At 40.8% G+C, this 14,821-nt stretch overlaps 1 protein-coding gene across 1 annotated transcript in view; it reads right to left on the minus strand.

Moving 5' to 3' along the window:
• The window catches only part of nol6 (nucleolar protein 6 (RNA-associated)), an 87,695-nt gene extending 73,530 nt beyond the window's left edge, over positions 1-14,165 (minus strand). Inside the window, exons 1-5 of the mRNA XM_078430714.1 lie at positions 13,950-14,165; positions 8,342-8,593; positions 4,351-4,467; positions 3,262-3,441; positions 1,333-1,501 (exon numbers count right to left, since the gene is read on the minus strand). Coding sequence (XP_078286840.1) covers positions 1,333-1,501; positions 3,262-3,441; positions 4,351-4,467; positions 8,342-8,593; positions 13,950-13,997 — 766 coding nt within the window. The 5' untranslated portion in view covers positions 13,998-14,165. The remainder of the gene's footprint in view (positions 1-1,332; positions 1,502-3,261; positions 3,442-4,350; positions 4,468-8,341; positions 8,594-13,949) is intronic.
• Between the last annotated feature and the right edge of the window lie 656 nt (positions 14,166-14,821).

Genomic DNA, 14,821 nt, shown 5'->3' on the forward strand with positions numbered 1-14,821 from the left:
AGAGATTAAAAATGCACTGTTTCAGAGAGTGGTTGAAGCTGGGCCATTAACAGCTGTTAAGAAATGTTTAAATGTGCAGTTGCACCACAGACATTGAGGGCTATGGACCAAGCATTGGTCAATGCAATTAATATGGAAAGGTGCCCACTACTCAACATGGATGACTTCTGTCAAATGGGCCGTTTCCATGCTGTATTATACTATTCTATGAATATAAACCAATGTCTTCAAGAGAAAAGAAACTGCAGCAAAGGAAAACGGCTTAGTCGTAAAGGGTGAATAATACGCAATCGCCATCCTTAGCAACAGTACTTTATCCACTATGTGCTTCTCCCCAGCAATGCATGTATCATCAATAGATGCTGTGAAGTGTTTCCTGAAAATGTAGGCTGTTGTTCCCCAAGTCATGGGGAGTTGGGGAGTCATGCAGCAAAGAAACAGGTCTAACTTGCCAATGCTGATCAAGATGCTCTATCTACACCTGCCCGCATTTGGCCTATATCCCTCTAAACCCCAAATCCATGTACTTGTCCAAATGTCTGTTAAAGGTTGTGAGAGTACTCACCTCAACTACCTCCTCTGGCAGCTCGTTCTATATACCCACCACCATCTGTGAGAAAGAATTGCCCCTCAGGTTCCTGTTAAATCTTTCCCCTCTCACTTAAAGCCATGTCCTCTGGCTTTTGGTTCCCCAACTCTGGGTAAAAGATTCGGTCCATCTGTCCTCTCTATTCCCTTCATGATCTTATATGCACTCCAATGAATAAAGTCCTAACAGCTCAACCTCTCTCAAAAGCTCAGGACTCAAGATTCCAACATCTGCATAAATCTTCTCTGCACTCCTTCCAGCTTAACACCGTCTTTCCTATAGCAGGATGTCCAAAGTGAACACAATACTACAAAGGTGGCCTCACAAAAGTAATTATTACATTAAAAAAATACATAAAATGAAATCACAATAGTAAACTCAGTGTAATGTTAAAAAAGAGAGCCTGTGCTTCTAAATTGCTTCAACACATACTGTTGAGCTGATACAACAAAAGATCAACTCTTAACTCCAGAATAAATGCATTGTGATTTTGTCTGAAGGATGACACAAGTCATTCGCAATGATCAGTCACTTTAACCTTCATGCCTATTCCAAATTGACATCCAAATTAGGTTTTCTTATTGTAGTAGATGACAGACTATTTAAATGCACAGATTATTATCAATGATCTGAATGAAAAAATATAAAAATTCATCCTTTAAAGATTGCTGACGGTGTATTACAAGCATCTTGTTTGAATCTAGCAATTGTGACTGCAGTCCAAATCTTTATTTGAAACAAACCTTGCGGAGATAGATACAGGATGGGTTTCAAGTGGTTGCTATTGAAGCAGCCAAATTTTACAGATCCAAAGATCTTGTTCTTGGATAAGTGATGGGCAATGTGAACCAGGTAGAGTGCACGTTTCCTCAGATAGCGCTGGTTAAAGTTGTCCTTTGTTTGCAGAATTTCCTAAAAACAAGTAGATCAGGGTCAGTTTTGAAATCATATCAATCAGATTTCATTGTATTATTCCACTTTCCTCCATTCCTTTTTGCCATATTTTCCTTCTTAACCTGGCACCATGACATTAAAGGAATCTATCCGCCTTTGCTGAAATAGAAAAATTCTAATGGCAGAGGCAATCTACAAAAATGCTTACAGGACAAGAAAATAATTAATACGGTCACTGGATAATTTTCAAATTTTGTTCTTACTAATAATTGCATGACAGCTTTCTCAAAATATGTTAAAAAGTGTAAGCAACTCCAGGACAACAATGGAATCTCAACCGCCATTTAAGGTTACAATGACATTTCAAAAAGATACACAATCACATTAAGAAATGAAATTAAAGACCCATTCCTGTGAACACTATTCACTCTTATTTCACTATAATCTCAGTCCTGTGAATAGGAATTTTGGGCAATGTTACAAAGTGCTGCAGAAATGTTAGATTAAAATCAATCAAATATACATTTCTTTTTAACTAGAACCCGCTGCTTCCTGTGTTCCAGTTGATTCTTTAATGGATTCCAAATTCAGGGCTGCCTGACCCTCTGAGTCCCCCGCCATTTTGTGTTTTGCATACAATTCCGGCATCTGCTGTCTCTGTTGTCTCCACTTAATTGTCATTTTGGAAATTGACAAACTGAAAAAAAGTCTAAAGAAAAAAAAAACTTTTTCCATGGAAGACAGAGAAATATGAAACTACAGGTGCTGGAATCTAGAGTGAAAAAACACAAACTGCTGGAGGAACTAACAGTACAACCTCCCCACAGGAACGAGGCACTATCATCTCTTAAGAACACAGCTGCCACTTTAACTGCAAGTGGCCATTGAAATTGAGAAGCAATTGCTTCCAGGCACATGCAATCATACTCAATTAAACAATGTAACATACAGCCTTTAATATGTTTTGTGTGGGAAGGAACTGCAGATGCTAATTTACACCAAGTGACACGAAATGCTGGAATAACTCATCGGGACAGGCAGCATCTGTGGAGAGAAGGAATGGGTGACGTTTCGGGCCGAGACCAGACTGAGAGTCGGGGGGAAAAATGTTTTAGCTTGTAGGGTCAAACATTAATTTGTAGCTCTTAAAAATACCTTATTTTGGAATATCCTGTTGAAAAAAGACTTTGTTATTGCAAGTCTGAAAATCTCAAGCCCCTAACCCCCTTTTTCTCCTCCCATTAACAAAATTGTTTTTATAATGTTACTAGACCAAATGGACCTGTTGGGCCCAAACCTCTCCTGCATTGGTGCAGCACCCTCTCCTCCCCCCCCCCCCCTCCCTCCCGACTCCCTTCTCCCTCCCTCCCCCCCACCTTCCACTCCATCCCCTCAACCCCCCTTATCCTCCCTCCCTCCCTAGGAGATTGATTTAAACTTTAAAATGTGAATAACTTAAAAAATATAAGACCGATTTCAATGAAACTTCTTCCATTAGCACCCAAGGGACGACGATGAGTAAGGTGGGCCTAAAATTGTCGCGCTATTGTGTACCGTTTTGGCTGTAGTTCAGGAATAAACAAACAAACGAGTGTTTTAGTATATAGATTTTCTGGAGTGAGAGGTTTCTTAGGAATGCATTCATCATATTATCGTAGAAGCGCCCGTAATTTGATCCAGAAACTGTTGGACATGATGTTAGGCAGCAGATTAAACAAAATTAAATAAGCTTTGGAAGCAATCTGAGCAGTTGGATCACCTGACATTGAGAAACTTACCGCTGGCATTATAACAGCAACATCTATATTGATCTGTGGTTTAATGCAGGTACCAAGTAAATAGCTTCCAATAACTTTTGTTGCACTAGGGGGAAGATACTGAAACTTCCCTTTGACATTGTATGGTACTTGAAGGAAAGGAACTTTAACATCTTTTGGAAGCCAGGATTGGTCTGTAATCTGTTGGAATACAAAGCAGAGTTACAAAAATGAACCTATTCTTAACAAGATGCACTTTTGGTCATCCTGCTATAGGAAAGCTGGAAGCTGTACAGAAAAGACTTAAAATAATGCTGCAAGGCCTGTTATAGGAGGAGAATGGATAGGCTAGGACTTTATTCTTTGGAATGAAGGGATGATCGCATGGCTGTGTAAAACTCACAAGAGGTATAGATAGGGTGAGTGCAGAGAGTCTTTATCCAAGAGTTGTGGAATCAAGAACTAGACCAAACAAGTTTAAGGTGAAAAGGGAACCAATTTAACGGGAACAGTTTTCCAACATACAGTGGTCCATATATGGAACGAGCTGCCTGAGAAAGTGAATGAGATAGGTACAATAACAACATTTAAAATCTATTTAGACAGGTTCATGGATAGGAAAGGTTGAGAGGGTTATAGGCTAAATGCAGGCAAATCAGACTGACGTAGATGGGCAACTTGGTTGGCATGGAGGAGTTGAGCTGAAGGGTGTTTCCATGCTGCAGGACTCAACTATTCTATAACCCAATGGCCTGAACATTGAATTTTCCAATTTCAGGTAACCCACCACACTTTTCATCTGTCAACCCCGAAATACATCCTCATTTCCACTTCCCCACCTCCATCACTCAGATAAATTGCTCTAAGTACTCAAAAAGAGATTTGGAGCTACGCAGAAGAACAAGACGGTCAGGGTAAGGAAGTGAAAATCAGAAGGAAAGAACAACAAAATCTTACATGGATGTGTAAGCACTAAAATTTGTTAAACAGCAGCACAGAAAACTCGATTTAAATTATGGGTGTAGTCCATGCTACCATCAAATTTAATTCCTCTCTTACAAATATCAATACACATAACATCGCTATTATAAATATGTTTAATTTCCTTACATTAACTTGCTCAGTTGGTGGTATTTTTTGGAGAAGATCATTCACTTCATGGAGGAAAGTGTCAATAGCCTTGCGTTTCTTCTCCTTCAATTCTACTTCTTTTAATAGTTCTTCAATCTGCAAGTAATAAATAATCCAAATGAAAACAGACACAAATTGCATTTACCACTTCAAAATAACAGTTCTGACTGTTTATCTTATCTTTTTGAGTGACAAATTTTGCAGTGATTTGAATGATTCATTGCCAAATATGTTGCTAATATATAGCTCAAATGACATTACACAAGCTGAGTTCAATCACTGGGAGAATAGATAAATGAGGAAGTTTGAGGGGAAAAATTCCAAACCTTTCAAATAATGTTGCCAATAGAATCCTCACGGTGCAGGTCTTCATATTTTAATAATCTTTAGGCGAGGAATGTTAGTCAATGGAGAAATGACAAAAACCAAGGCTGTCGGGGTACGATTATCCTACTCCAGCACTCGGCTATCTATTGTGAATAAATGACTAGACTCTATCGTAAATTATTTATTACACTTGCATAGAATTGCAAGGACCAGGAAAACCTTAATCGAAGAGCAGCATACCACAGATGCACAAAATCAGATAACAACAGGCAAATACCCAGCATGTTGAATAGCATCTGTGAAGGGTGAGTTTTAACATTTTAGATCGATACCATTCGGTTCAATAAAATGCAAAGCATTTCTATGTTTATTTCAAGGAATACCTGAATTTGATTTTCAGCTGTGCTTAGAAAGCTGCCATTAACAGGGACAATTCAAAAATATTAAAGTAGAATCAACTATATTAACATGTTTTATGAATTGCTTCTTTACCATCATTACTACTTTGGTAATCCTCATCAGCAAGATATCAAATTAAATTAAAATATCCATATAATCTGACATTGGAAAGTCACTTGAATTAAAATGTGGCTCAATTATGGTTCAGATTAAAATAGCCGCTAATTTATTTGTCAATGCATAAAGATAAACCCTCCTTTACTTTTGTAAATTTTGTGCAATTATTTAAAAATTCAAGGTGTTCATAATACTTGTGATGCTATTAACGCAAGTTGACTGATGTGCACCTTAAATTAAGAGTTTTGATCATTTCTGTTTACCTCTTTCTTGATTAATGAAGTATAATCAAAATTAGATCGGCTTTTTGGGAGTTAATTTGGGAAATGTTTTTACATAAGGAAGGGGAAGATGAAGAACCAGTTTTAATTTTGCTATCATCCATTTAAAGTTTCTTTTGCAAATGGCTGTTTAAAAAACTTACTTATGGCAGTTACAGATCATTTGATTTCATCAGTTACAGCAAAACAGCTAGAAGAATTTTAAATAGGATTAAAATTAAATCTTTAATTAATATAGTTTCAACAATCAATTCTGCCATTCTTCAGGCATTTACAATGATGTTTATTGTGTAGTGATGTCCTAACTTTAATAATTTTGTTTGACAACTTTCTATTCTTGGCTTTGGTTTCTATTTTTGGGCTTCATGGTACAAAATCTCAATATACAGTTCATCAATTTCCTTTAAATAAAATCACTGTAGTAAATAGTGCTTTATTCATGTAAGAAAGTATTTGTTTTACCTTGATCAACGGGAAGATTGTTCCCGATGTTGGGGGTGTCCAGAACCAGGGGTCACAGCTTAAGGATAAGGGGGAAGTCTTTTAGGACCGAGATGAGAAAACATTTCTTCACACAGAGTGGTGAGTCTGTGGAATTCTCTGCCACAGAAGGTAGTTGAGGCCAGTTCATTGGCTATATTTAAGAGGGAGTTAGATGTGGCCCTTTTTGCTAAAGGGATCAGGGGGTATGGAGAGAAGGCAGGTACAGGCTACTGAGCTGGATGATCAGCCATGATCATATTGAATGGCGGTGCAGGCTCGAAGGGCCGAATGGCCTACTCCTGCACCTATTTTCTATGTTTCTACCCCCATCAAGATGCATAAGCACAAGTTGCAGAGAAAAGTCAATTATATGTGGTGTCAACAAATCTACAATATGCTGCCTATCCAAACAGATTTTGTAACTAAATCTGGACAATATATTTAACTAATAGTCAAAGAATGATCACAATTAAGCTTGGTTCTGTTGTACAATTTCAAGAATGCTCCAACAGCAAAGACTAAGAATGTAAACTTGATTAAATGGATTCAAAAGCTTGTGCATAGGAACAGCAGTTCATAAAATCATAAGTGAAAGGAGCAGAATTAGACAATTCGGCCCATCAAGTCTAGTCTGCCATTCAATCATGGCTGATCTATCTCTCCCTCCTAACTCAATTTTCCTGACTTCTCCCCATAACCTCTGACATCCATATTCAAAGAATGATAGTTAGCAAATATTAAAACATGTTCATCATCTTCTCCTGTGTGTAAAAACATATCTCACTTAACTCCCCAAAATCAGCTCTGATTTTGATTATACCCATTAACCAAACAAATAGACAGAAGCTATCATCAGTCAATACCCGTTTCAGCCTACCAATTTGAGTTACAGCCCACTATCCCTACGTCTAGTCTTCCGTTAAGGTTGTAATGCAATAAAATGCCTTCAATTCCTTCAGCTTTAACTTTAGTAAATGGAACATAGAACAGTAGAGCACAAAAATAGGCCCTTTGGACCACAATGTCTGTTTTCATTTTTAAAGTTATTAAAATAAATGCCTTCAAGAATCAATCTTCAAAAAATATTCTTCTATTTTGTTTCTAATCATCACCGAAAAGATCCAATGCATGTCAGAGCACTTTACATCACAACAAAATAAAGTTGTGTTCAGTGAAGATGACTGTAAAAGGATAAAGTGGGATATAATTCACTTACAGATATGGGCAGAGAAATGGCAGATGGAATTTAATCCAACTAAGTGTGAGATGTTGCTCTGTAGGAGGTCAGCGGTAAGGGGAAAGTATACAGTTACATTTAAGATCCTGAATGCCATTGATGTGCAGAAGGGCCTTGAGGTACAAAACTACAGCTCACTGAAAGTAGTAACAACTGTAGATAGTTTGATGAAGAAAACATATGGTATGTATGCCTTCATCAATTGGGGCATTGAGTACAAGTCAGAAAGTAATTTTGCAGCTTTATAAAACTTTGGTCAGGCCGACATTAAATATTCTGTGAAGTTCTGATCACCCTATTACAAGAAGCATTTGGAATCTATGGAAAGGGCGGCACGGTAGCGCAGTGGTAGAGTTGCTGCTTTACAGCGAATGCAGTGCCGGAGACTCAGGTTCGATCCTGACTACGGGTGCTGCACTGCAAGGAGTTTGTACGTTCTCCCCGTGACCTGCGTGGGTTTTCTCCGAGATCTTCGGTTTCCTCCCACACTCCAAAGACGTACAGGTATGTAGGTTAATTGGTTGGGCAAATGTAAAAAAAAAAAAATTGTCCCTAGTGGGTGTAGGATAGTGTTAATGTACGGGGATCACTGGGCGGCACGGACTTGGAGGGCCGAAAAGGCCTGTTTCCGGCTGTATATATATGATATATGATATGATATGAAAAGAAGAGGTTTACCAGAATGTTGCCTGGATTAGAGGGTATCAGTTATAAGGAGAGTGAACAAACTTGGATTGCTTTCTCTAGAGCACAAGATTTTGGTTCTATTGAGGATATTGTTAAGAAATTAAATAGTTTCAATATGAATTAAATTATTGCAGGAATTAATAACGCATTATTATTAACTATGGAACTATTGTTAAGCATCAACCCGTTTAAAAAAAATTTGATTCTGAAAAAGAAAATCACTAATATGATGACATGTACGTTAGATTCTTGTGGAATGAATCAAAGAGAAAGAAAAGGAACATTAAATATTGTGAGAACTGTTGAACATGCACTTTTGAAGGCAGCTCTTATAATAATCTTTTCAGACATTACATTTTGGAAGCAGATAAAGGAAATGGGAGTTAACATTTAAACAGAAACATTTAAAACACAAGAGATAACACCACAGATGCAGTACCTGCATTCTTAGTAGAGAGGAATGAAAGAGGTTCTCAGTTTCTTTCAGCTGATTGAGTTCTTCACTAGTTGGTGGCTTGTATAGTTCTCTTCTGCTTAGTTTAAGAGTTCCTGTTACTCTAACATCTACTTTTTGCTTTTTTTCCATAAATTTGCTCTTCTTGCCAGATGTTTTATTCCTGTCATCTTCTTCCTCCTCCTCCTCCTCCTCCTCAATGTCACTACTTTCATCATCTTGTAATGGTTCTAAATCCTTCAAATTTAAGCACAGAAATATAAAATTAGAGCACAACTTAATAGATATACACTATTAAATGATGACAGCAAGTGTGAAATCTGTGACTGCACAAGCCACATACAGACTCTGCTGTTTCTGGGCGTGATCACGTTTTAAATTCTACAGGAAGCATCGCAAATGAATAAATAGAACACAACACTTCCACCAGATATGCCAGTTTTCAACATTTTCTGGGCTCTAAAACATGTCAGGAATGCTAGCTTACTTCAAGATCTTTCTATGTAAGTGGGGTGTCATGGTCTCACGAAATGCTGTAAAAACTTTGATCAACAACTGGTGACACAGAACAGAGGAAATACTAATAATCACCTTCTCAAAAACTCTGATGGGATCCTTCCTCAGTACTAATCTTATGCTGACCATTATGCAAAAGAAAATGGTGCAAGTATATTGAACTAATTTATAGCTGTGTTCTGAGCCCCAGGCTCTACTCCCTCTTCACACACGACTGTGTTCCTGCATTCGACACCAACACCATTGTCAAGTTTGCAGACAACACAACGGTGATCGGGCTGATCACCAACGGTGATGAAACAAAATACAGTGCGGAGGTGCAGAACCTGGCGGACTGGTGCTCTGATAACAACCTGTCCCTAAATACCACCAAGACCAAGGAGCTAATCATCAACTTCCGTAGGTCACATAATGGTGAATATGCCCCGATCTTTATCAATGGGGACAGTGTGAAGAGAGTGTCCAGCTTCAAGTTTCTGGGCACTCACATTTCGGAGGACCTAACATGGTCCAATAACACTGCTGCGCTGGTCAAGAAGGCACAGTAACAATTGTTCTACCTAAGAACACTGAAAAAGTCTGGTCTACCCCAACAGCTGCTGACGACCTTCTACCGCTGCACCATAGAGAGCATCCTAACACATGGCATCCCTGTGTGGTACCTCAGCTGCACGGAGGCAGAAAGGAAAGCTCTTCAGCGGGTAGTCCATAGAGCTCAGAGGACCATCGGAACACAGCTACCAGCCTTGGAGAGCATCTACAACACACGATGCCTCAGAAAAGCCACCAGCATCCACAAAGACTCTTCACACCCCTGCAACAGTCTGTTCGAACTCCTTCCATCGGGCAGACGATACAAGGCCTTCTACGCCCGCACCTCCAGACTCAGGAACAGCTTCATCCCCAGGGCCATAGCGATGGTCACATCGCACAGTGATCCGTCACAGATCTACTTGCACTTTATTCTGTCTTAAAACTGTTACAATTTGTTTCGTTGGGTTGTTGTTGTTTAAATTAATTAAATTATTGCATCGTATGGGAAGCGCATTCCCAATCTCATTGTACCCCTGTACAATGACAATAAAGATATATTGTATTGTATTGTATTGTATACAACCATAAGATTACGGTACGGTACGGTAGGCACGGTAGCGCAGCGGTAGAGTTGCTGCTTTACAGCGAATGCAGCGCCGGAGACTCAGGTTCGATCCTGACTACGGGTGCTGCACTGTAAGGAGTTTGTACGTTCTCCCCGTGACCTGCGTGGGTTTTCTCCGAGATCTTCGGTTTCCTCCCACACTCCAAAGACGTACAGGTATGTAGGTTAATTGGCTGGGTAAATGTAAAAATTGTCCCTAGTGGGTGTAGGATGGTGTTAATGTACGGGGATCGCTGGGCGGCACGGACTTGGTGGGCCGAAAAGGCCTGTTTCCGGCTGTATATATATGATATGATATGATATTATGACTGAAAATTAGAATGTCAAATACTGATTAAAATTATCCAATGTAATGGGAATCAGAAGAGATATGATTAGTCAAGAGACTTGTGACTAAGTTTTGTACTACACAACTTTACTTACACATGTACATGCAGAACTCATTCAGAAGTCAACAAATGTGCATACAGCCTGTGGCCGTGGACTGGTATAGTAAGTGAAAACCCCACAAATACTTTTCATATTATCTATTGACAGTTATAGAAATCATACATGTCATTTCATTCTTCCCCCCTCCCCACTCCAAAACAAAAACAACAACAAAATGGTTGTTATTAATCGTCACGATCACGCTCACTCACCAAAGCGGGCCAGCAAGCGACCAAGCAAAAACCCAATTAAACATCAAAATCATTGTAGTTTTATACAAATGAACCATAAATACACCTAGTTAATAGTTTTGAAAGCAGTATTTTCTTACCTCGAAGAAGCAAAACTGAAAAATACGTATGAAAAGCAGGTCTGTATACACACAATAGCTCAGCTGGCGAGAACGTTTATCCCGAATGACCCACGACCTGGGCATGCGCAGTTCTAATAACGAACTCACTTATTGACTATTGATACCTTCACAGAAAAATATGGAAGCATGGCAGCCTCGCCAACGGTCTGTCTGTCTTTTCGTCTTGTTATTTTTTGTGTGTTTTAAAAAGTGTGTTAATGCTCTCTGGTTTGTTGTATGTGGAGGGTGGGGGAGGGGTTCAGGGGGAACTTTTTTCTCAATCTCTTACCTTGCCGGAGATGCGATTGTTTCCCGTATCTCCGGTCACTGTGCAGCCTAACATCATGGAGCTGGCGGCCTTGCAAGGGACTGACTTTGAGCTCCATCGCGGGGCCGTGAACTTACCATCGGAGCCTGGGATCGACGCTCCAACTGCAGCCTAAGGATTTCAACATCGAGGAGCTCGCAGTCTCGGGTGGAGACTGATGTCGGAAAGCTCCAGTCGCAAGAGGTTCGACCAGCCCCGACCCGGGGTCCGATTGCCGGATGCGGGGGAGCTGAGATCCTCCCGATGCGGGAGTTTGATCGCCCCAACACGGAGGGCCCGACCGCCGGCTACCGGAGCCAAGATCGTCCCGTCAACGGAAGGTTCGAGGCCCCCGACCGTGGGAGAACAAAGAAGGGAAGAGATTGAACTTTTTTTTCGCCTTCCATCACAGTGAGGAATGTGGAGGAGTCGCTGTGGTGGATGTTTATGTTAAAATGTATTTTGTGTCTTGTTGCTTTTTATTGGTATGATTGTATGGCAAATCAAATTCCTCGTATGTTGCAAAACATACTTGGCTCATAAAGTATGATTATGATGGTTATGTCTCACTTAAGAAGACTGCAAGAAAAAGCCTGGAAAGATACAGACTGGTGAGCCTTACACAAGTCATGGAAAATGTTTTGGAGAGGGTTCTGAAAGACAGAATTTACACATGAAAGCCATAGCCAACATGCTTTTGTGCTTGAGAAAATGTGTCGCACCAATCTGAAGAGATTTTTCTTGCGGTGTTGGAGCTGTTCCAAGCCATGCTTTGATGCAGCCTGATAAAATACTTTTTCTGCCACATCTGTAGAAGTTGGTGAGAGTTGGGGACATGCCGAACATCCTAAGCGTTCTCAGGAAGTAGAGACGTTGGTGTGTTTTCTTGGCCATTGCTTCAATGTGGTTGGTCCAGAACCAATTGCTGGCGATATTTATTCTTTAGAACTTGAAGCGTTCAACCATCTCTACTTCGGCACCATCAATGTACACAGGGGTGTGTTTACTGCTTTGTTTCATGAAGTTGATTACAATTTCCTTTGCCTTGCTGACATTGAGGGAGAGGATGTTGTCTTGGGACCAAATTATGAAGTTCTCAATCTCCTTCCTGTACGCCATCTAATCATTATTTGATATCCAGCCCGCCACAGTAGTGTCATCTGCAAATTTGTAAATTGAGTCGGATCGGTATTTGGCGGCACAGAGAACACATCCTTGCAGGGACTCCATTGTTGAGGATTATCATTGATGAAGATTTATCACCTATCCTCTCGGATTTGTTTAGAGATACAGCCGGAAACTGCCCTTCGGCCCTCCGAGTCCATGGCGACCAACAATCCACGCACATTAACACTATCCAACAAACACGAGGGACAATTTTACATTCATACCAAGCCAATTAATTTAGAAACCTATACGTCTTCAGAGTGGAGTGTGGGAGGAAACTGAAGATCTCGGAGAAGACCCATGCAGGTCACGGTGAGAATGTACAAACTCCGTTCAGACAACAATCGTAGTCAGGATCGAACCTGGGACTCTGGCGCTGCAAGGCAGCAATCTACCGCTGCGCCACCTTGCCACCCTTAAATTGTGGTCTGCGGTCAAGAATTCAAGGATCCAGTTGCAGAGGGGAGTGCTGACTCGAAGTTCAAATTTGGAAGTGAGGTTAGATGGGACAATGATGTTGAAAGTAGAGCTCTGGTCTATGAATACGAGTCTGAAGTAGGTGTCCATTTCATCCAGGTGTTCTAGGGATGAGTGTAGGGCTAAGGAGATGAAATCGGCCATGGACCTGTTGTTGAGGTAGGCAAACTGCAGTTGGCAAGGTGCTTGCTAGACTGGATTTAAAGTGTTCCATAACCAGCCACTCAAAGCACTTCAGGATGGCAGTCAAGGCTACTGGACGGCAGACATTAAGGCATGAAATCATGCTTTTCTTTGACACTGGAATAATAGTGGTCTTCTTGAAGCAGACACAAAATACTGAAGTAACTCAGCGGGACAGGCTGCATATCTGGACAGAAGGAATGGGTGACGTTTCGGGTTGAGACCTTCAGAAGCAGGCGGGTACTTCAGAACAGAGTAGGGAGAGATTAAAGATGAGCATGAATATTCCCACTAGTTGGTCCATGCAGTACCTAAGGACACAGCCAGCGTCTCCGTCCAGGCCAGTTGCTTTCCGTCAGGAAGGACTATCTAATTTCTGCAACAGTGACCCTGGGAAAAGTACACTCTAGTCTGATGGGATGTCATCACCTTGTTGGCCATCTGCTCAAAGGGAGCATAGAATGCATTGTTCATCAGGGAGGGCCACACTATCACGAGTGATATTGCCTGGTTTCGCCTTGCAGCCAGTTATAGTATTCAGGCCTTGCCACACCTTGCAGTTGTCCAAATGATTATACTGAGATTGTCCTGGTATTTCCTCTTGGCATGCCTGATGGCTTTGCGAAGATCGTAGCAAGCTTTATTGTACCAAACGGATTCTCAGTTTGAACATAGCAGTAATACTACATCTGAATGCTGTACTAGGCCATTGTGGTGTAACTTTTGTAGTTGACTTTTGTCAAACATTTTCTTGCAAGGAAGACGATAAGTGACAACGACTTCCACAAGTCTCGACCCTCTTGGAATTGCATACGTGACAACTTAATGTATTGTCCTCCGGCTGACGGGTTAGCATGCAACAAAGGCTTTTCCCTGTACCTCGATACATGTGACAATAAACTAAACTTAATGATGGCAGGTAAAGACACGTGAACATAGTATACCGAACTCCTGCCCCCCCCCAAAAAAAAACCATTCTGATCAATGACGCTGGTGCACATACCTGCTGCTCGACAGCTTGCAAATCGACATCCCGTCTCTTTCTCTTCATGTCCCCCGTGTGCTTTAAAGGGTTTACCAGGACGAGTAGCTCTGCCTCCACATGTGCTGCCTGCAGTTCCGCTCAGTATGACCCGGTGCCTCCAGACGCCCGATTAGTCCAACGCCGTGACGTGTGCTTCCTTTTCACGTCAATCATCGCGGATCGAATGTTTCCCGGGAGCTTCCGCTGCAAGCGCCTGTGCACAGCTCGCGACAGATTTACCACATTGCCCGTTTAAAAAAAATGTTTTAAAGCTGCTTACATTATTTTGAGCGAGTGTTTCCAGCTATGAGTTAGTGCTGGGTGATTTAACTTGCTTTTATTGTTGAAACAAGGAACTAGAGATGCTGCTTTACAAAAAAAAGGACAGAAAGTTCTGGAATCACAAAAAAATTGAAACAAAGACCTAATTGTTGACAAAGACATGCGTATAGTCATTGCTTATGACACGGCAATTGTTCAATATGCAACTTGTCATGATTTAATAGTGTTTGGAATTCTGCTATGTCAGTAGAGAAGAGAGCTTCTAATGCAGATTAATTTTAAGCAAATGTTTAACATGGCATTTTAAAGGTCCTGTCTTAATTGCAATGGGGTCCTTGCACGCAGGCGAGGTCACGACCCCTGACCCGTACTGTTGCTACGCAACGCCTTCTGAGGGGCAAGCCGTGTACTGCAGGCAATCACAGTGCAGCGGGCCCTCTTTGATAAGTCTTTTTCTTCTATTTTATGTTTGGAACGACTTCTGTTGTGGAACAATAGTGTAAGAAAATAACTGCAGATGCTGGTACAAATCGAAGATATTTATTCACAAAGTTACTCACCCTGTGGCT

This window comes from Rhinoraja longicauda, chromosome 1 (assembly GCF_053455715.1).
Source record: "Rhinoraja longicauda isolate Sanriku21f chromosome 1, sRhiLon1.1, whole genome shotgun sequence".
Classification (NCBI taxonomy): domain Eukaryota; kingdom Metazoa; phylum Chordata; class Chondrichthyes; order Rajiformes; family Arhynchobatidae; genus Rhinoraja; species Rhinoraja longicauda.